A 23,724-nucleotide genomic window follows, 5' to 3' on the forward strand; every position below is an offset into this window, starting at 1 on the left:
TAGTAAAAAGGAGAAAATGGGTTTTGGATAGGAATCAGGATTGGGACAAGCATGCATTCTTTTTTATTTGGGGGATCTTAGTCATTAAAGCTGGAGTCAGGAGATCTCGGTATGATCATGATGGTGGGCTTCTGGGTTATTGCCCAGAATAACAGTGCTTGCGAAAAGGGCATATTGATCAGGATTAGAACAAACTAGGAAAGTTCCTAAAAAGCATGTGGTAATAATCTCTAGCCCAAAGGCAATTATGCTCAGGGTGCCTAATCTTTAACTTGTGGGCGATTATATTCAGGGTGCAATTAAGCCAGAGAGAAGGAGAAGGAAAGACACTAACCTGTTCAGTTTTAAAGTATTCATTTCTAAAAGAAGCATAAGGAATATAACTTTCCTCTTAGGTGTATAAGATGCCCATATTATTAGGTATATTCCTTGAGGGGGAACCAGGATCCTGCCCAAGGCTGTACTATTGTGTCTGACTGTTTCCTCCCTTGTCTTTGCATCCCCTTCCTTCCCTGATCAGCATCTGTCTGAACCTGTCCCTAGGAACTCAGGGAAGGTCATGGAAGCTGAATGAGTGCTGTTTCCTAAATATCAGAAATGGGGAGCAGAATCGTGGCTTTACGAATCGATAGGACCATGATGGGTTCGTTGCCAGAACGATGGCTGGTGTGGGAGGCAGACACGGCTCGGTTTTTCTTTCTGTGCACAGTATAATACCTGAAAAGGAAAAAAAAAAAAAAAAAAAAAAAAAAAAAAAAAAAAAAAAAAAAAAAAAAAAAAAAAAAAAAAAAAAGAGCCAACAGCTCGGTTTCATTTCTGGACATATATCCTGAAAAGGTGAAAACTCTAACTAGAAAAGACACATGCACCCCAATGTTCACAGCAGCACTATTCATAGTAGCCAAGATTGGAAGCAACTTTAATGTCCATCGATAGACAGATGAATGGAAAAAGAAGATGTACAGTAGAAGATGGACAGAACACTGTCAACCAGCTAGAATGGAAAAATAAAAATCATTATAAAAAAAAAGATGTGACATGTATTTACAAATAGACACACACACACACACACACACACACACACACGCATGTACACACGAATATTACTCAGCCATAAAAAAGAATGAAATAGCGCCATATGCACTGACATGGATGGACCTAGAGATGATCATACAAAGTGAAGTAAGTCAGGCAGAGAAATACATACATTATTCGATATCACTTATAGGTGGACTATAAAAAAATAATACAAATCAACTTATTTACAGAACTGAACCAGACTCACAGACATAGAAAATGAACTTATGGATACCAAAGGGGATAGGTTAGGGGAGGGATTAATTAGGAGTCTGGCAAGTGCTAGAGGGTGGGGAGAAAAGGGAACCCTCCTGCACTGTTGGTGGGAATGTAAGCTGGTACAGCCACCATGAAGAACAGTATGGAGTTATCTTAGAAATCTATACATTGAACAACCATATGACCCAGCAATCCCACTCTTGGGCATATATCCGGACAAAACTTTCCTTAAAAAAGATACATGCACCCGCATGTTCATTGCAGCACTACTTACAATAGCCAAGACATGGAAACAACCCAAATGTCCATCAACAGATGATTGGATTAGGAAGATGTGGTATATGTACACAATGGAATACTACTTAGCCATAAAAAAGAACAACATAATGCCATTTGCAGCAACATGGATGGAACTAGAGACTCTCATCCTAAGTGAAATAAGTCAGAAAAAGACAAATACCATATAATATCACTTATAACTGGAATCTAATATATAGCACAAATGAAATTTTCCACAGAAAAGAAAATCATGGACTTGGAGAATAGACTTGTGGCTGCCCGGGGGGAAAGGGAGGAGTGGGAGGAATAGGGAGCGTGGGGTTAATGGGTGCAAACTATTGCTCTTGGAATGGATTTACAGTGAAATTCTGCTGTGTAGCATTGAGAACTATGTCTAGATACTTACATCGCAGCACAACAATGGGAGGAAAAAGAATGTATACATGTATCTGTAACTTGGTCCCCATGCTGTATAGTGGGAAAAAAAATTAGGAGTTTGGGATGAATAGATACACACAGCTATATATACAGTAGGTAAACCACAAGGATTTACCAGATTGCACGAGAAACTATATTCAATGCCTTGGAATAGCCTATCATGAAAAAGAATCTGTCCCGTATACCTGAAACTCACACAATACTGTAAATCAAATACAGTTAAATGAATAAATAAATAAATAGGACTAAATAGAGAATGCCCTTTGACCCACAGCCTGGCTCTTTCCCAACTTGGTGCAGCATCAGTGACTAGGATGTAAGTCTAGACCTTTGGTGACACTTTGGTGACTGGTGACACTCCATAGACTCCACTTTTTATCTTTACTTATTTATTTATTTGACTTTTTAGGGCCACACCCATGGCATATGGAAGTTCCCAGGCTAGAGGTCAGACAGAGCTGTAACTGCAGCCTACACCACAGCCACAGCAACTCTAAGATCCAAGCCTTGTCTGTGACCTACATCACAGCTCATGGCAGCACTGGATCCTGGACCCGCTGAGCAAGACCAGGGATCAAATCCAGATCCTCATGGACGTGGGAACTCCTAGGTTCCACTTTTTAGAAGAGCTCTTTTGCACAGTCAGATTTCTTAAATGGGACAGGCAAAGCAGTTGCCTTGGATTCTCAATTCTGCTCCTTATTCCGAGCCTTTCTAAGCAGCTTTCAAATAATTATCAACTGACAAGAAATGACTTGACCCTCTTTGGGAATGTTCTCAACACTGTCTTACACTCTGCTCATCTCAGAACTCAGAACCAAAGTCCTCTGGTTATTGAAATTCTTGGTCAATGTGCCAATAAACCACATTGACAATTCTACAAAGAATATCTATGTTTTTAGTCTTCAAAGTCCATGCATTGATTTGTTTTTTTGTCCGCCTGTTTCCAAAGAGAACATCTTCTCGGTACACTAAGCTACTTTTATTTGGTATAAATACTAGATGTTTCTTCATGTTCAGCTTCTCTTGCAAAAATATTTATTACGATGATGCAGCTCCTCAGACAACGCACTACTATCCTGAATGCAGGAGTGATTCTGAGGTATTTAAAGCAAATCTATTCCAGCTCTGAAAATTAGACTGAACATCTATGCAATCACTTCACAAATAAATAAGTATCATGGGGAAATGAGAATTAGGAAGGCTTTTCTGGAGAATTCATACTGATTGGGAAAAGCCTCAGAAAAAAACTATGGAGATCACCATTTTTGGCTTCTCAAAGGAAGCTGCATGCTTAGAAAGTCTGATTTATTCTCTTAGACGCTTGTATCTCATTTTTAACCAACTGAATTATCAAAGTAAGTAATGACAACTTTTATATCCTTTCATTCTAGGTAATATAACGTCCCGAGGCTTCAACTGTTCCCTAAACTCAAATTTAAGTACATTATGGGAAAAACTGTTCATTAGTCTATGGTATGTACTCAGGTGTCTTTAAATTTCATTTTAAACATTTGTGCTAATTGACAGCCCAGATCCCCTGGAAGTGTTGAAACATCTACTAATAGGCAATTGCTTTATATGTCAATGTGATCGTTTGCATTTCTAAACCTTTAATCTCATTAGATACTGAATATTTCTCTGGCTATTTAACCATGGGGCAAAATTTGACTGTCATTTTGCTGTTTATGACATTTTCCAAAAAAGAAAAAAGACTTTTTACTACTGGTAAAGAGGGAGATGATAATAACAGCAGTGTTTCAGTATTATTCTAACAGGAATCGTAAAGGTTGCCAATAACCTGACTTCTGCTCTTGGATCTGCCAAGAATTACTTGGGGGGCCTTGGGCAAGTCACTGGACTTCTCTGAGACTCCATTTGCTAGCCTAGAAAGAGGTGATGGGGGTCTCTGGTCAATTACAGGACTACTGTGCATATTAGATATGACCCTTTCGAAGCACTTTCATCTGCGGTTCTACCCCAGCCTCACACGAGTCCCACTTCGTTTATCAGTGATGGCACCCCACCATCGTCACCATCTTCTTCATCATCGCCACCACCATCGTCCTTGGCATTACTGGGATCAGCATTAGAACCAGCTGCCCAGGAATATATGACTGAAGGAACACTTATAAAACTAGGCAAGTAGGTTTCACACTGAATTAACTTCCTACAGCTGCCCTAAAATAAGTACCAAAACTGAGCGGCTTCAAGGGACAGAAATTTATTCTCTCACAGTTCTAGAGGAAGTCTGAAGTCAAGATATCAGCAGGGTACACTCCCTCCAAAAGCTGTGGAGGAGAATTCTTCTTGCCTCTTTCAGACCCTGCTGGCTCAAGGTCCCTCAGCTTGTGTCCCGTTTTCACACAGCTGCCTTCTCTGTGTGCTCAAATCTCCCTTTCCTTCCTCTCCTAAAGACACCCTAGGGAATTCTTGTTATGGCTCAGCAAGTTAAGAACTAGACAGAGTATTCACCAGGATGTGGGTTCAATCCCTGGCCTGCTCAGTAGGTTAAGGATCTGGCGAGATGTGGCTCTGATCTGCTGTTGCTGTGGCTGTGGCATAGGCCTGCAGCTGAAGCTCCAGCTGGACTCCTAGCCCAGGAATTTCCATATGCCATAAGCGCAGCAATTAAAAAAAAAAAAAAAAAAAAAAAAAGACACCCTAAATCGTTCTCATCAATCCAAAATGATTTCACCTTGAGGTTCTTACCTGTTACATCTACAAAGACTCTATTAACAAATAAGGTCATATTGAGATTCTGAGTAGACACAGTTTGGGAGGGGCATGGCTAGCTTCAATAAATGGTCAAGACGACTGGAGGCATGTTTAGGCAGAATTTTAAGGCTGAATTCAGGATTCATAGAAGAGAATACCAGGATCATGAGCAAAGTGCGGCAAGTGGAAGCCCTGGTTGTGTGCCTGTCACCACTTATCACTCAACCGGGAAGGAACTGAGACTTGAAGATTTGTCAGTACCAAGGTCATTCAGGGCAAAATTACACTAGAAATAAGATTCAATGTTCTTTCCTCTACACAACTGAAAAATCTTGACTCATCACAACACTTCTCTAGAAATGATTACTAAATATATATATATGTATATATAAGACCTTGAAAATACTGACACTTTAATACTTATGTAAACTTAGAATTATTAAGAACCAGAGTTCCATTGTGATGCAGCAGAAATGAATCCAACTTGTAACCATGAGGTGGTGGGTTAGATCCCTGGCCCTGCTCAGGGGGTTAAGGATCTGGTGTTGCCATGAGCTGTGGTATAGGCGGCAGCGTGGCTCAGATCCTGCATTGCTGTGACTGTGGTGTAGGCAGGCAGCTGCAGCTCTGATTAGACCCCTAGTCTGGGAACCTCCATATGCCATGGGTGTGGCCCTAAAAAGGAAAAAAAAGGAAAGAAGAATTGTTAAGAACCATTTGGCAGACTTCCATTCCCAGCTGTGGTGGACTAATTGGTCACACCAAGCTTCCACCTGAGAACAAAATAAAAGCTGGATAAAATTTAAAGAAAAACTTTTTTGACTTTGAAGAGTTTCTATAGTTGATATTGGTGTGCTTTAAGGAAAATACTACTAGTAATAAGGAAGGACAGACAATTCATGATGACAGAAGGTGACAAAAGGGGGCCATTCAATAGGAAGACATTAAAAAATCCAAATTTGTATGTGTATAATAATATACCTTTAAATACATAATGCCAAAAGAAATAGATAGAATTAAGAAGTCACCTTAGCAGAGTTCCTGTCGTGGTGCAGAGGAAATGAATCTGACTAGGAACCATGAGGTTGTGGTTCAGTCCCTGGCCTCACTCAGTAGGTTAATGATCCAGCATTGCTGTGAGCTGTGGTGTAGGTTGCAGACGAAGCTCAGATCTGGCATTGCTGTGGCTCTGGCATAGGCCAGCATCCACAGCTCCAATTAGACACCCCTAGCCTGGAATCTCCATATGCCCTGGGTGCAGCCCTAAAAGGACAAAAAGACAAAAAAAAAAAAAAAAAAAAAAAAAAGAAGAAGAAGAAGAAGTCACCTTAGAAAATCCAGAATTATAGTTGGAGGATTTTAATTATCTCTATTTCTCATGGATATAATAGGCAGACCAAAAATGAGTGAAAACAAAAATGATTTAAATAAGGTCAAGAAATTTGACCTAATTATAGACAGGACCATTTATCTAATGGTAAATTCTTTTCAAGTGGTCATGGAACATGAACAAAATTGCCTATATGCCTGGAGGACAGAGCAAGCCTACACAAATTTCAAGGGACTGAAGTCATTTAAAATATGTTCTCAGACCACAGTAGAATCCAGTTACAAATACAGAAAATATAAATAGAAAAACTCCACATTACATTTTACACATAACACTTCTAAACAACCAGGAGTAAAAGGAGAAATTTACAGTAAAATTTAGAAAGTACAGGGAGTTCCTTTTGTGGCTCAGTGGAAATGAATCCGACTAGTATCCATGAGGATGCAGATTTGATCCCTGGCCCCACTCAGTGGGTTAAGGATCCGGTGTTGCCTTGAGCTCTAGTGTAGGTCACAGATGTGGCTCGGATCTGGTGTTGCTGTGGCTGTGGTGTAGGCCAGTAGCTGCAGCTCCAATTTGACCCCTAGCCTGGGAACTTTCATACGCCACAAGCGCAGCCCTGAAAAAAAGCAAAAAATAAAAAATAAACCTTAAAAAGTATATTGAAGGATTTCATGGCCCAGCAGAAATTAATCAGACTAGGAACCATGAGGTTGTAGGTTCAATTCCTGGCTTCACTCAGTGGGTTAAGGATCCAGCATTGCCATGAGCTGTGGTGTAGGTGGGAGATGAGGCTTGTATCTGGCGTTGCTATGGCTGTGGTGTAGGCTGGCAGCTGTTGTTCCCTAGCCTAGGAAGCTCCATATGCTGCAGGTGTGGCCCTAGAAAAACAAAAAAGAAAGTATATTGAAATAAATAGCAATGGAAATACCACATATTAAAAGTTTAGGGATACAAAAAATTTGCTTATAGAATGCAGCTAAACAATCTGTTGAAGCTCAGTGAAAGCCTTTGATTCTTCTAGTAGAAAAAGGAGAACACTAAAAAATTATTAACCTTCACTTTCTATGTTGTGTTAGTTTCAAGTGTACAGCAAAGAAATTCAGACATAGATATTCTTTTTCAGATATAGATATTCTTTTTCAGATTCTTTTTCATTATAAAACCACATTTTTACACTAAGAAGCTGGGGGCCAAAAATGAAAATTAAATCCAAAGGAACTAAAAAGAAGGAATTTTTTTTTTCCTTTTTAGGGCCCCACCTGTGACATATGGATGTTCTCTGGCTAGGGTTTGAATTGGAGCTGCAGCTGCCGATCTATGCCACAGCCGCAGAAACATGGGATCCAGGCCAAGTCTGTGACTTATGCCACAGTTTGTGACAATGCCATATCCTTAACCCACTGAGCAAGGCCAAGGATAGAACCATCATATTCATGGATACTAGTCTGATTCTTAGCCCACTAAGCCACAACAGAAGCCCCAGAAATAATTTTTTTTTGTCTTTTTCTTAGGGTTGCACCCACAGCATATGGAGGTTTTCAGGCTAGGGGATGAATCAAAGCTGTAGCCACTGGCCTACACCACAGCCACAACAACGCCAGATCCGAGCCGCATCTGCAACCTACACCACATCTCATGGCAACACTGGATCCTTAACCCATTGAGCGAGGCCAGGGATCGAACCTGTGTCCTCATAGATACTAGTCAGATTTGTTTCTGCTGAGCCACAACAGGAACTCCCAGAAATAATTTTTTAAATGTCAGAAAATACCTGTACATAAAGAAAATCAACAAATCCCAACCTCTGTTCATCAAAAAATTTATAAAGATGGATCTAACAAAAAAATGATCAAAAAAGGGAAGAGACACAAATAACCAATGTCTGGAATGAAAACTATTCCACAGGCCTTAAAGATAAAGCAGAGGGATAAAAAGAACAAGTTCATACCACTATATTTTAAAATGTAGATGAAATGGACAAATGGATGGAAACACATCTTTTTTTAAACAGCTACAAGAGGAAGTAAATACAAATGTGAAGTTCTATATTAAAGAACCTGAATTTCTAATAAAAAGCATATTCCCATAACATAAATCTCTAGGCCCAGATGGCTTCGCCAATGACTTTTTCTTAGTATTGGAGATGAGAAATGACAGCAGTCTGCTACCAACTCATTCAGGGATTCAAAATAGAAGGAAACATTCTCGACTTGTTTACCGAGGCCCCCCCCACACTGGAAACCAAGCCCAACGAGGATAGAACAAGAACACTGTGCAACATCCTGTGTCATAAACAAAGACACACACACACACACACACACTCAGGATATTCAAATTCGTTCATAAGAGCAGATGAAATAGGCCATTTCCCTCACTTCCCTCTTCAGTGCTACCTGCTACTTCTGTGGTCAAAAAACAAACGCTCTTGCTTATTGGAAAGAAGGCAACACCATAGGAGACATACCCAATGGAAGTCATGTATGTTTATGAAATTATAGCAGGGAAGAGAGGTCCTTTTCCGAAATTCATCACAGGACTCTCTACTGGCAGTCCCTGCAGTCCCATGTCCCAAGCCTGTCTGGGGGACCAAGGGACATGAATCAGTTAAAAGCAGGATGCTGCTGGGTTCAGTCCTGGTTCTGCCATTTGCTGGCAAGGTGATGCCGGCTAAGTGACTTAGCTTCTCTGAGCCTTACGTTTTCTCAGATCAAATAATGGGCCAATAATATTTATCTCAATGCAGTTAAGGGGACTAAATAAGGTAATAAATGGGAAGAGGGCAACCACAAATTCTGTCCCATGAAGGTTTTGTTTGTTTTGTTTGCTTTTTAGGGCCGCACATGCAGTGTATGGAAGTTATGCCAGGCTGGGGGTCAAATTGGAGCTGCAGCTCCTGGCGACAACACAGGATCTGAGCCGTGTCTGCAACCTACACCGGATCCTTAACCCGCAGATCCAGACCAGGGATGGAACCTGCCTCCTCATGGATACTAGTCAGATTTGTTTCCCCTGCACCACAAGGGGAACTCCATTACTTACCTTTTAAAATCACATTCACTCAGTCAGGAATGTTTATGAAGCTCTTAAATGTACCAAGTGCTGTGCGGGCTGATGATGGTGAGAAAATGAGGCCCTGACTTCATCCTTGAGAGCTCAGTCTCCGCACCAATGTCCCCATAAAGCTTGCCCTGGTTGCTTCTGCCCAGGTCCTCAAAGCTTGGGGCGCACACATCGTGTGTTAGAGAACAAGCTATGTGTTTATGCAACTGCTCCCCAGACTGGCAGGAAGGTCCCCGAGAGGGAGATCTGAGTCCATTCATCTTTAGTCCCCTGGGGCACACTCAGGTCTGACACACAGTGGGTGCTGCATAAACATTCTCCGAATGAATCATTCATTATTCAGGAGGCCCTAATGTACTCGAATCTGGTAAACGATTCTGCTAATGATCATGAGAGAAATGAAAACAATTACATTCAGAAAAATTACATATTTTTGAGATATTCTTTGTTTTTCCCTATTTGGTTAATTTTAGTAGCAGTTCTAGCAGCCGCTTTAAAAATGCCTAAAAGTTAAATTTTTTTAAGATGCTCAATATAAACAGAGGTGAAATTATGCCTGATTAGCCTTTTCCAGTTTAAATTCATACGAATTTGTGAGGAAAAAAATGAGCTTCCATGTAACTGAAAATAGCTGTGTATGTGAACAACTTAAAATTTCAGAGAATTTGTTAGCTTTCCATACGAATCAACAACATTCATCTAGAGATGGAAATTGGTATAAGACATTCATAGAATTTTACTTCACCCCCCTGAGGTCTGGCCCATCCTCCAAGTAAAGATTATATTGTTTATTTTAAAACATTTAATAGAGATCTAAAAGTTTCCCAAAGTTCATACAAATGTGCTGACTGTCCTTGAAAGAATTGAAAACATGAAAAAAAAATGTCATTACTGTGTCAAAAAAAGGGGCAGAAGTCATTCTTCAAGTAGCGCTAGGCAGACTCTGGAGACCTGAGCCGCATAAATATCAAGGGAACCTTGGAAATAAGAGATGTATTTTCCACACACTTATTTTGAAATAAGTAAAGGGGTTAGCCTATATTCATTATGCTAAAAATTACATACAAAAGAATGGAGGGTGAAAACATGAAAGTACCTACTTGGTCTGGTGTTTAGATCCTTTCAGATGGGCATGATACTGTTCTATGGAGTTTAGAGAGACACTGCAGATGGTACATCTGTAGTTGCGCCTCAGACCTGTGGACGACAGACACACAGACCTCGTTAGCTGCATCCTTGTCATCAACCGCCTGAAGGAAACCTAGACTCTCTAGAAGGTCAGGGACAGTGTATCTTCTAAGATACATCTGGTCTACCCCACTGATGCCATTTCCATCCTTCCTCCCAGAGGCCAGTCAACAGGTCTCTTAGCAAAAGTGTGAATACTATGAGCATGCTGGAAATAGCCTGCCCCATTGCTGGATGACTGAAATTGTTTGAACATACTTCTTTGAGGTAAAATGTTTCTGCATATTTTGTCACCCAAAGAAGCCTCTTTTTTCTTAAAGCAGAGAGATATGGTAGGCTGTCATTTCTGCAATGAAAGTTAAGACTCCAGAGAAAAACTCTGTCTTTCTGCCACCTCTATGTCAATGAAAGAATCAGACATTCAACGTAGCTATCATTCATCTGAGCGCTTCTTCTAGGATCATCTTATAAAATGCAAATACCCAAAAAAAGTACTCTATTAATTTAACCCACATGAAAACTTATTTTCCAGCAGAGAGTTGAAAAAAATAAGTTATTCATTCATTTGTTGACTCATTTCATTCATTCATAAATAGAATGTGAACTTTGAACCAGGCATTGAGGAATCCAAGAAGAATAAGACCTCCCTTGTTTTCAAGGAGTTTAGGGAAAACTTTGACTCTTTTGTAATATTGACGCACCTGGAGTCAAATGTGTCAGAAAGAAGCTTTGCCCAAGCAACCTCAAACATTTGCCACAGCTCAGAGACCCTCCATGGAAGCCATGGAATATATTCCTTTGGTAGTTATCTCCCATCAGAGAGAAAAAAGTAGACTCAGAAGCATGGTCTGAAATGTTGGATTTAAATCTTGGCTCCAATTCAGTTAAAGTACATCACCCAAATTATAAGGGGAGTAGATATTTCACCTGGAATTCAATTTAAGGTCTGACTGACTACAAAATTAAGCTCGCTACTAAAACAAAAGAGAACTGATACATGGATCAGGTTTTGTACATTGATCTGGGATCTGAAAAACAATTTCATGGTACTTCCGAAGACAAATGTCCTCAGTCATAAGGGGAAGCTAGAGAGTTCTGCAACCTAACTTCACACCATATCACCTGTTCAGAGGACCAAAACCATCCAGGCATATATGTCTCAGGTGGGCAGAAATGAAGTTATTTGGTTAAGATCATATATTATATATATATATATATAGATATAGATATATAGATATATATTTATATTTATATATAAACTTTCATTCAAAAAGATATATGAGCCCCTATGTTCATTGCAACATTATTCACAATAGCCAAGACAAGGAAACAACCTAAATGCCCATCGACAGATGGATTAAGAAGATGTGGTTTTATATATATATGTATGTATGTTATATATATATATAGCAACTAGAGATTATCATACTAAGAGAAGTAAGTCAGAAAAGGGAAGATAAATGCCATATGATATCACTAATATGAGTAATCTAAAATACGGTACAAATGAACTTATCTATAGAACAGAAACAGTTTGTCAGACATAGAGAATAGATTTGTGGTTCCCAAAGAGAGGGGTTTGGTGTGGGATGGACTGAGAGTTTGGGGTTGGTAGACGCAAACTATTACATTTAGGATGGATAGACAAATAAAGTCCTACAATACAGCACAGGGTACTACATTCAATCTCTTGGAAGAGAACATGATGGAAGATAGAATGAGAAAAAAAATGTGTATATATATATATATATATGGCTGGGTCACTGTGCTGTACAGCAGAAATTGACACACACTGCAAATCAACTATACTCTAATAAAAAAGATAATAAATGACGGAAATAAAAAATCATGCAAACAGTTAAAAATTAATTAATTAATTAATTAAATCTTGGCTCCAAATACCCCTGGTTGTATAATAAAGGGGAAGTCGCATAGATTCTCCCGGCTTCAGTTTTCTCATCTACAAGGTGAAGACGAAGCCATCCACATCACAAGCTTGTAAGAATTACATGAATAAGTATGCTTAGCAAGTGAGAGCTGTTCATTGTGCTCCAAAATTCTATGCTTTACCATCATAAAAGCCAGGATATTTCCTTTCTAAGAGACAAAATCATTCTCATTTTCCTAAAAAGAAAATAATGCACAGTCTTGGAAGAATTTTGTAACCTGTTACCTGGGTGACTTTACACAAACTATTTGACTTCTCTGAACTTTTGTTTCCTAATAGGATTATGAGCGGGGCTGAGAATGATCAGGTATTTCTGAAAGAGTGTCCGGTTCACAATATGTGATCAACATAAATTAGCTATTGTTATGATTTCAAAGAGATGTTAAAATGGAATCTTTATTTCCCCATCTCCTGGAGGATGCTCTAAGTTGAAGTTCTAAGACACAGACGCTAGCTCTACCCAAGAGACTACAGGGGGAGGTATGGGAGCCCTGATTCAAGGTATCCAAAGAAAGTGATCAAGAACCAGTTTCCAGAGTACCCGCCAAGGCGCAGTGGGTTAAGAGTATGACTGCAGTGGCTCAGGTTGCTGTGGAGGTGCAGGTTCGATCCCAGCAGCAGTTGTAGGTTGTTGCAACTGTGGTTCGAATTCAATCCCGAGCCCAGAGAACTTCCATACGCTGTGGGTTCGGCCATTAAATAAATTCTTTTTGGAAAAAAAGAACCAGTTTCCAACCCAAGGTGACCAATCACCACCAGTTTGAAAAAGAGAATGGAGAAGAAAGAAAGAAAGATATAGGTAGACAATTTCTTAAAGATTGTAGGATGAGTTTGATTTCTCCTCCTCCATGTGAGATGGGGGATTGCTTAGCACCTGTCCATCTTCATGCTCAAATACCCATGGGAAAAAGATTCAGGGGAACTACCTAGAGAGCTTTAGGAATGCTCCCCCCCCCTGCCCTTTTTAGCCCTGAACCTGAACCTGAGCATGGAAGTTCCCAGGCTAGGGGTCGAATCCAAGCTACAGCTATGCTGGATCCAAGCTGTGTCTTCAACCTATACCACAGCTCATGGCAATGCTGGATCCTTAACCCACTGAGTGAGACCAGATATTGAACCTGCATCCTCATGCATACAGTCAGGTTTGTTACCACTGCACCACCACGGGAACTTCAAGGAATGCCTTCTTGTGCTTAGAGACTCTACACACCTTTCAAGATGCAAAGGCCTAGGAATTGTGGCTGCCTACCTACTCTGATGGTAAAGTAAGAGGAGTGGGGATGGGTTTGGTGTGTGTTCTCAGAACTTCAGAGTAAAAGATGTGAAGTTTCCCACAGACCATGGGTGCATCCCGTGTGAGTGGTGGGGCAATGTGGCCTCAGCAGAAAGATGCCAGGAGGGTTCGGCTGGATATCTAGGGCCTTAAAGTAAGCCCAGAGAAGACCCTTAGCCCATATCAAGTAGTGCTGAGTTCTTAAAAAAGCCGTGGAATCTGCCCCACTCTTTGAACCCATGAGAAGGACTCAGTTTGCAACACCAGCTGAGTCAGGCGGTGTCTATGCTAGTTTTGAGCCTGTACCCATCAAGTCAACTTTCACCTCCCTTGCCTTTCTGCATCCCTCAGGCCTGGAGGAACCTGAGGCAAATCGCTGGGATAAAAAAAAAAAAAAAAAAAAAGCTGAAGTCTCAGGCAGTGAAAAAAGAGAGGAGCCTACCACATTCTTATTCCCAGGGCTAACAGGCAGCCCAAGCAGAACTGAGATGAAGGAGGGAAACAACTAACTTTCAGTAAAGTTTGGAGATATTTAAAGATTATTGTGTATGAACAAAGAATGTCACCTGCCATTTCAGTGAACAAAGGTGCCATCAGCCATTGTAGACTCCCCCTGACAATGGCACTCCCTGAGGGGACTCAGGATGGAGAAAAGTAGGATAGTAGTCCTAGATAGTTAAGGTGAATATCAAAGGAATGATTTTTTTTATTAAGTATAGTTGACTTATTTACAATGTTTCTTCAATTTCTGATGTATGGCAAAGTGACCCAGTCACACATAGTTCCCTGTGCTGTACAGTAGGGTCCCATCATGCATCAATTCCAAATGTAAGAGTTTGCATCCAAAAACCCCAAACTGCCCATCCACCCCTCCAACCCCCACCAACCACAAGTCTTCTCTACTTGGCCTTGATCTATTTTTGTTTTGTAGATAGGATCACTTGTGCCATATTTTAGATTCAACCTATAAATGATATCATATGGTATTTGTCTTTTTTCTTTCTGACTTACTTCACTTATTATGAGACTCTCCAGTTGCATCCATCTTGCTGCAAATGGGATTATGTCTTTTTTATAGCTGAGTAGTATTCCACTGTGTATATATACCACATCATCTTAATCTATCCATCAGTCAGTGGACATTTAGGTTGTTTCCACGTCTTGGCTATTGTGAGTAATGCTGCAATGAACACAGGGGTGCGTGTATATTTTTGAATGAATGTTTTCTCTGGATATATGCCCAGGAGTGGGATTGCTGGATCATATGAAAAGATTTCAACAAGTCCTGACTCTTGTATCTTCCCCTAGGAATGCACTAAAATTATTAGCTTGAAATGTTTGTTTTTGTGATTAGCAGTAACCTTTTGATGTCCGAGTACAAGTTTAATTTTTTTTTCTTTTCTCAGCAAAAACTCCTATATATCCCAGCTGCTCCTTCAACTTTTGGGAGTGGCTATCATGCAGAGAGATCCAAGAGGCTGTATCCTGGGCTTATGTCCTCAGCAAGTCCACTGAATAATACATAATCCTCGACTTTTAAGCTGTGCTTTTTTATTTTCAGTAGACACCTGGATGTATCAGTTAATGACATCAAACACATATGTGTCCAGGAGTGAAAATAAAGAATGCTTTACTCCTTCAGAGTGATTGAAAATTCATGCAACTTATCCTAGTTTTTACCCAAGGGGTAGGAAAGCATTAACTCCACAGAGATGGTTTGAAAGGGCAGTGGATGGCAAGAATAAAGTTACTTCTTAGAGTTTCCACTGCAGGAGCTTGGGTTTGGTCCCTGGCCTGGAAACTTCTGTATGTTGTGGGTATGGCCATAAAAAATAATAATAAAGTAACTTCTGGTTGCTTCCAATAAGTCCTATTTACTGAATATTGCAGTGTCACCAGAATTGCTTCTATGTCGATAATATGAAAGAGGGTAGAACTTCTGGTAGGTTTTCGAATTCCTCTAACCCAGTGCATGTTTCAAAGAAGCCTAGTTAACATGACATCATAAGCTGGTTTGACCAGTGGAAGCACTTACTCATTTCTAGTTTCAATTACATAATAATTGGACACTGACTTATCTAAGTGTTCAATTAACAGTCAATTCAGTTATGATGAAAAAAAAAAAAAAACAATGAAATCACAGATCTCTGGGGTCTTCTTGGGAAGCAATTTAAGGGACTCCAAAGTTTCCAGGCACAGACTGACAGTTCAGAGATGACATAGACAATGGGTGCCTCTCTATTCCATCAAGCAATGACTCCCAAATGTCCCTGTGCATCCTGTGGTGATGGTGCTAAAAGGCAGATTCTCAAGCTCAGAGTCTGCCAGTTCTGTTTCTCTAATCCTGGGAGGGGGCCTGGGAATCTATAAGAAGTTTCAGACTCGTTACTCCCACCTCCAATATACACTCACACTTTAAAAAGTACTGCCCCATAGAGTTGTATTCCTTTCAGTAACTTGAATTTGTCAGAACAATATTGGGTCTTTAAAAAAAATTATTATATTAAGAAGAGTTGTGCTTATGTGGCTTTTCCATTTGACAGGTGTGCATGATTCAGAAAGATCACTATAGTCCCCAAACCCTAGGCGCAATAAATTATCACTACCTGCATGTGAGTTGTTTGAATGCTTATCTGGAGCTGATCCATTCTCACCTTGTATGCACAGAATCAGAATATGAAAGCTAGCTCCAGGCCTTCTTGCCTCCAGAGTTCTCCATCAATCTTGTCATAATAAATGGTAACCACTATTTTTATGGGTGCTCTTCAGTCTACAGACTAATCAAAGTTCTCCCCGTAACGAATGGAGGCTCGGCAGGGCAAAGGCATAAAATATTTATGTTGAAAAATAGGCATTTTTAAGATCATCAACAAATCTAAAAAATATTCTGATCTGTTGCTTTCCGTTACAGTTCTCTTGCTCTGCAGCCAAACAGAGGCGTGGGCAGGAAATATTTGGCACTTTATTGCAATGCAAACTACAGGGAGCATAAACTAGAAAGGCAGTGCATATAAACAAGAACAAAGGCAGAGAGGGGCAGAGGAGTCCTCCCCCACACATGACAGAGTGTCCTTGGTGGGAACTTAGGACTTTACTAATGCTCAGTTGAAATCCTAATTACTTTGGAATTATACAGCTCCTTGTTTCCTGTGAGAAAAAGAGAATCTTATTAAACAAAAATGCTAGCTTTCTTATTCAATTCATTTTCCCTGCAATACCATTTTATGAGTATCCTAAAGCCTTTACAGACCTAAAGCTTATTTCTGCAGAACTGTCAATATATGTTCACAAATATCATTCCTGCCTGCAAGGAACTGACAATCCCAGTGGAGAGAGAAGATATGTATACAAATAGTAATAGTACCAGGTCAAACACAAAATGTACTACAGACAGCATGAAGTGGAATATTATTCCTGTTGTGGCTCAGTGGTAATGAACACAACTAGTATCCATGAGGATGTGGCATTGCTGTGAGCTGTGATGTAGGCTGCAGATGTGGCTCAAATCCTGTGTTGCTGCGGTTGTGGCATAGGCCAGCAGCTGTAGCTCCAATTCAACCCCTAGACAGGGAACTCCCAAATGCTGCAGGTTCAGCCCTAAAAAAAATTAAAAAAGGAGAGAGAGAGGGAGAGAGAACAGAGCAGAAGCTTGCTTCTAACTCAAGGAACCGGGACATCTTCTTAAAGAGGCTCCACTTCTGTATTGAGATTCCCCAGCACGGTGTGTAAAACAAATGGTCCTGGAGTGCTTAGCAATATGTGACTACTCAGTTTATCTTTTCAAGTCTAGCCAAGCTGGACTTCAGATGCCCCTGCAACTTCAATTGTATCCATTCAATATTACAGAAACTTCACTGTGCATTAATTATGATGCCAGGTAGTTTGTCAAATGCCAAGAAAGTAGGAGCAAATAAAACAGAATAAATTTTCCTATGGAGCTATTTGGGTAGAGAGCAGAAACCAGGAAACAAACAAAAACATTGTGGAAGTGCTGCCAGGATGTAAAGAGAAAAATAAGAAAGTCAGGGAAAGAAGGCTGGTTTTGGACACTATGGTCAACAGAGATCTCTGAGAAGTATAAAATTAAGCTGCAGAGATGAGAATTAGCCTGTAATTTGGTTAGAGAGTTGCACAGGGAGAGTAAACAGCAATCAGCGAGGGTCAGGGTAAAATGGGCTTGGACTGTTTAAGGGACAAAAAGTGGTGAAACAGACAAACAAGCAAGCAAAACAAAACAACCGTCAACCCAGAATTCTATATCCAGCAAAAATATCCTTCAAACTTTAAAGTGGAATAAGGATATTTTCAATAAACAAAAACTAAGAATAGTTTGCCAGCAGACTTGCACAGGGAAATGCTTATAAAATTCTTCAGGCTGAAGGCAAATGACACCAGATGTAAACTCAGAACTACAGGAAAAAAACGAAGAACATCGTAAATGATTAATAGGTTGGCATATTTCTTATTGCTCTAGATTTATTTGAAGATAGAGAACAATTTTAAACAAAAAGTATAACACTGTGTTGTGTGTTGTGGAGTTTATACTGCCTATAGATGTAAAATATGTGGAGAATAGACTTGTGGCTGCCTGGGGGGAGAGGGACGGAGTGGGAGGAATCAGGAGCTTGGGATTTATGGATGCAAACTATTGCTCTTGGAATGGATGTACAATGAGATCCTGCTGTGTAGCATTGAGAACTACGTCTAGATACTCATATCACAACACAACAATGAGAGGAAAAAGTATGTATGCATGTATGTGTAACTTGGTCCCCATGCTGTACAGTGGAAAATAAATAAATAAATAAATAAAATTCTAACAGTCTCCTTGTAGACTCAGAGGATTTCACTGGAGAATTCTATAAAACACTAAAGGATTGCAGAAACAGGTAGGTTCTAAAATTTATGCAGAAATCCAAGTACCTAGAAAGGCCAAAATTATTTTGAAAAAGAAAGTAATTTCTTTGCTTTTTAGGGTCTCATCCACAGCATAGGGAAGTTCCCAGGTTAAGGGTTGAATTGGAGCTGCAACTGCAGGCCTATACCACAGCCACAGCAACACCAGATCCAAGCCACATCTGTGGCCTACACCACACAGCTCATGGCAATGCCGGATCCCCAACCCACTGAGCAAGGCCAGGGATCAGACCCGCATCCTCATGGATACTAGTCAGATTCATTTCCACTGCACCACAATGGGAACTTCTGAGGACTCACTCTTGAGGAGTTCCAGATTTGCTATGAAAGTCGACTAATTACAACAGTGTTACATAAGAAAAGGGATAGGTAAAATGTGTCAGTGGACAGAAGAGAGTCCAGAATTAGATCTACACACGAAGAATCAATTGATTTTTTTTCAGTTTTATCCAAAAATAATTGTCATACAACTCTGTGTTTAAGGTGTACCCCATGAGAGCCTGCCTGACATATACATATTACAAAATAATTAACACAGTGAATTTAGTTAATATTCATCCTATCACACAGATTCAAAAAAGGGGAAAAATGTCCTCGGTTTGGAAATTTTCAAGATCTAATCTCAGCAACTTTCAAATATATCATACAGCAAAGTTAACTATAGTCATCATGTTGTTCATTACATTACTGACTTATAAAAGGACTTATTTATCTTATAACTGGAAATGTATACTTTTGACCACCTTCACTGATTTTTTTTTCTTTTCTTTTCTTAATTTTTTTAAATGGCTGCACCTGCAGCATATGGATGTTCCCAGGCTATGGGTTGAACAGGAGCTGCAGCTGCCAGCCTATGCCACAGCCATAGCAGTGTCGGAACCAAGAGCCTCATCTGTGACATATGCTGCAGCTTGTGGCAACTTCAGATCCTTAACTCACTGAGAGAGGCCAGGGATTGAACCTGCATCCTTACAGACACTCTGTCAGGTTCTTAACCTGCTAAGCCACAATGGAAACGTCACCTTCATTGATTTTCAATAAAGGTGTCAAGGCAATTCTTGGGGGAAGAAAGCTTTTGTCAGCAAATGGTGCTAGAGTAACTTGATAAACGTATGAAATTTAAAAAATGGACATCAACCTCACAACTCACATTAAAATTAAGGTTGATTGTAGGTTTAAACGTAAAAGCTAAAACTATAGAGCTTCTAGAAAACTACAGGGGGATATTTTTATGAACTTGGCACAGGCACAGATTTCTTAGGAAATAAAACACAGTGAACATAAAAAAAAAAAAGAGATAAATTGGTTTTTTACAAAAATCAAAGGCTCATGCTTAAAAAGAGACCCATCAAGAAAACAAAAAAGGAAGCTACATCCTGGGGAAAAAAAAAATTACAATACATAATCTGATTTAGTACCTCTGTCTGGAATATACTAACTCTTACAAATCAATAATAGAAAGACAAACAATCCAAGCTTTTCAAAGAACAAAATATTTAATCAGATATGCTATAAAAGGAGATAAAAATGATCAATAAGTACATGAAAAGGTGTTCCATGTCATTTGTCACTAGGAAATGAAAATTAAAAGAACAATTAAATACCATCTCATACCCACTCCAAGTGCTAACATCAAATAAAACAATATCAAATGCAAATGACCACATGGAACAGCTCAAGTTCCCATAAAATGAACTCGAAATAAATTGGGTGAAATGAGAAAACTGTCAGTTTCTTATAAACATAGACTTAGCCTATGACTTAGAAATGCTACTCCTAGACATGTACTCAAAAGGAATAAAAACTTAGTATAAAAAAAAGACTTGTGCAAAAATGTCTATGACAACTTTATCCATAATAGCCAAAAACTCAAAATAATCAAAACATTCATTGACACAGGAACCGATAAGCAAATTACGATGTATTTATACAATGGATTAATACCTGGAAACTAAAAACAAAACAAATCTACTGATTTATGCCTCAACATAAATTAGCATCAAAAGCATCATGTGTAGGTAAAGAAGTCAGACACAAAACAGAACACAGTATGATTTCACTGACAGAAAGTTCAAGAACAGCACAGCTATTCTGTAATGGTAGAATTCACTGCAGTGTTGCTTGCCTTCTAGGCATAGGGACTGTCCAGAAGGGGACAGAGGAGAATTTTCCTGAGTAAAGTGACTTTCCTGTATCTTGAGATGGTAGTTACAGGGTATATTCATTTATCAAAAGGCATAAGATTATATACTCAAGATCAGTAGATCTCTTTTAAAAAAAAAAAAAAGTTGGACGGATATGGTTCTACACAGAAATCTCAGTAAACTTGAGATTTCATTTTAGCCAGTTTCTGTTCTATCCTTATTTCTTCCTTACAAATTCTACTATTTTACATTCCTAGAAAGTAAACATCATATTCCTACCAATGCTTTGATTACCTTGCCACACTCCAAGAAATATTTGCATATGTTCTGTATTATAATGCTTACTAAAGCTGGACCCATACTGAAAGATGATTAATAATATAAAAGTAAAAACAAACATTTGGCTTTGAATTATTTCTCTCTCCTCTCCTTAAGCATTCGTTAATCAAACTGTTCTGTAAATGGACTTGTCATTTTCCAGTGTAAAAAATAGAGCTAACGCCTATATTTATATATGCCATATATAAGTATTGTTGTGCCTCTTTTCTCCATCTACTCATTTATTCTTTGCAACACCACAATCATTTTCCTGATTTAACACATGAAGAAACTGAGAAACAGAGATGTGCTCAAAATCACAGAGCTAGGTAGAGACACAGCTGGGTTTGAACCCATACATTCTGCTCAGGACACTCCACACACTATGCATGCAGCCTCCTGGGACAAGAGACTAAGAATCACAGAAACATGGAAGTTTTCCTTAGGGATCATCTGGTCCAGAAATTCCCACAATGGCCCCCAGGGAATCAGTGGGCAATTGTTATGAACATTATTAGCCCATTTTCCAGATAAGAAAACCATGGTTCAAAAACATTAATGTCATAGAACTAGCCATGGGACAACCAACCTGAATCTACTGACTTTCGAATTCAAAGCTAGTGACCTTAAGAATGGCATTAGGGGAGTTTCCATTGTGACTCAGCAGAAATGAATTTGACTAGGAACCATGAGGTTGCAGGTTCGATCCCTGGCCTTGCTCAGTGGGTAAGGATCTGGCGTTGCCATGAGCTGTGGTGTAGGTCACAGACGTGGCTCAGATCTGGCATTGCTGTGGCTGTGGCATAGGCCAGCAGCTGTAGCTCCAATTAGATCCCTAGCCTAGGAGCATCCATATGCTGCGGGTGCACTGGCCCTGAAAAGACAAAAGACAAAAAAAAAAAAAAAAAAAAGAATGGTACTAGGGCTTTGAAAAGAAAAATAAGAGTGAAGAAAGAAAAGCAGAAGAATCCTGTTTGAAAAAAAGAAAAAAATTAACTGGAAACTAATATAGAAAATAGGCAAATCACAGCTGCTCTGGTGGAAATGGGGGTTGGCGTTTCAAACACAGTCAGACCAAACTCCAAGCAGGGAACGTAGGGGACCCAAAGTATGGGACCTTGGACTTTGTGGAAGAGTTTGAAAATCACCGCATTTTGTCCTGCTCCTCATCATAAGGATAACATGAGGAATGCTGGTGATAAGGATGAAGTAGCGTAGTTACACAGGCAGTTGTGGAAGTCCCAATAGGGGACCATAGTCAGAGACAGAAACCTAGGGGACTTTGGAAGATGACTGTCAATTAATAATCACTCAAGAAAGCCATCAGAATGAAGCTGGCTTGCTTGACTACTGGAGGGGAGAGATATGCCTCAAGTCATTGGATGGCGAATGGGGTGAGGCCTGCATTCAAGTTCAGGCCAAGGGCAGGAGCTTAAGGACTGCCCTCCTGCTGATTTGAATAAGCACCAAGACAGTACTAGTCTGACCTTCTAGGGTCAAACCCTCTCTTACTGGATACCCAGGAGGAGCTACTATACTCCAAGAAAGAGGAAGAGGCTGTCTTTTCCCCCTCCTTGCTTCTCTTGGATTATAAAACTGTAGGCCATCTAATCCTCAGGGCAGAGCCTCCTTGCCTGGGTGCTTGTATCTCTCACAAGCGTCTTACCTTAATGAATCAATTTCTTGCCTATCACTATGTCTCTCGCTGAATTCTTTCTGTGTTAGGGCACAAAGAACCTGAACCTCAGTAAGTCCAGACACCTGGTGAGTGATTCTAATTTAGAAACTGTGGCTTCAACTCCCAATCTGGGTTTAGGATGGGTTCAAGTTCCAGAACATGGGTTCAAGTACCAGTTGAGGTTCCGGCTAGGTTCAAGTCATGAATGCTAACTTTCACTGGCAGGTCTGATCTTAGGTTTGGGTTATGGATAATTTTCCTGAGAGTGTCAGGGAAGGAAACTATCCTAGTGAGGCAGAATATTAACTCAGGTACTCAGTGTAGGAGCCTGGGCTTCGAGGCATTCTTTGATATGGCCGTTGATTAACATTTGTGGCTTAAGGGCTCCAGGAAGTAACATCCCCACAGGCTTTGTTTACTGTAGGGAGTATACCTATGCCTAGATGAACATTAGTCCCTAATGCCCTGTGACTCAGTTTAGGGGAAGAAAAGGACAAAGAAACTATGAGATTTATGGACATTTCCACCCCTAAGACCCTATTGGACAAGGACCAATACAGGTAATTGAACAAGGCCAATGGAAGAAAACCACATCTTTCTGGACCCCACATTGGTACCCTCTCCACCTCTAAGAGATAAAAACCCCTCTAGGACAATAAAGAAAGAGGGCTCTTCTCCCACTTCCCAGCAGCCCTGGGAGCTATTTGCTTTCCTTTAATAAAGACTTTGCTTGCTGCCTGTGTGTTCACGGAATTCTTCAACTGCCGTGAGCAAGAACCCGGACTCTGGTATCATCTTTCTGGTATCATCTTTCTGGTATCAGTAGGATCAGGGCTTGCTACAGTTCCAGAAGAAGAGCTGTATTATTCCCCATCCTAGAGTCATTACAATGTACAGAATGTTTAAATGCTTAACCTTCTGAATTCACCCCACCGCTTGCAGGCATAGACTGCAGGATATCTAACAGTCAATTAAACAAAGAACACAGTTTCTAAAACAATTCTTTCTCTATTTAAATAGTATCTATGCAAAGCCTTGAAAATGGAATTGGGAACCAAATGGCTTTACATCTTCAAAAGTTATTTCCAAACAAACAAAACCTCAAGCTATGGAATAAATGTATTCTCAATAATT

At 39.9% G+C, this 23,724-nt stretch overlaps 1 protein-coding gene across 1 annotated transcript in view; it reads right to left on the reverse strand.

The window, feature by feature from the left end:
- ZMAT4 (zinc finger matrin-type 4) overlaps positions 1–23,724 on the reverse strand; it is a 406,389-nt gene that overhangs the window by 45,725 nt on the left and 336,940 nt on the right. The window contains exon 6 of the mRNA XM_021077599.1: positions 10,225–10,321. Within this exon, the coding sequence (XP_020933258.1) occupies positions 10,225–10,321 (97 nt within the window). The remainder of the gene's footprint in view (positions 1–10,224; positions 10,322–23,724) is intronic.

Source organism: Sus scrofa, chromosome 17 (assembly GCF_000003025.6).
Source record: "Sus scrofa isolate TJ Tabasco breed Duroc chromosome 17, Sscrofa11.1, whole genome shotgun sequence".
NCBI classification, from domain to species: domain Eukaryota; kingdom Metazoa; phylum Chordata; class Mammalia; order Artiodactyla; family Suidae; genus Sus; species Sus scrofa.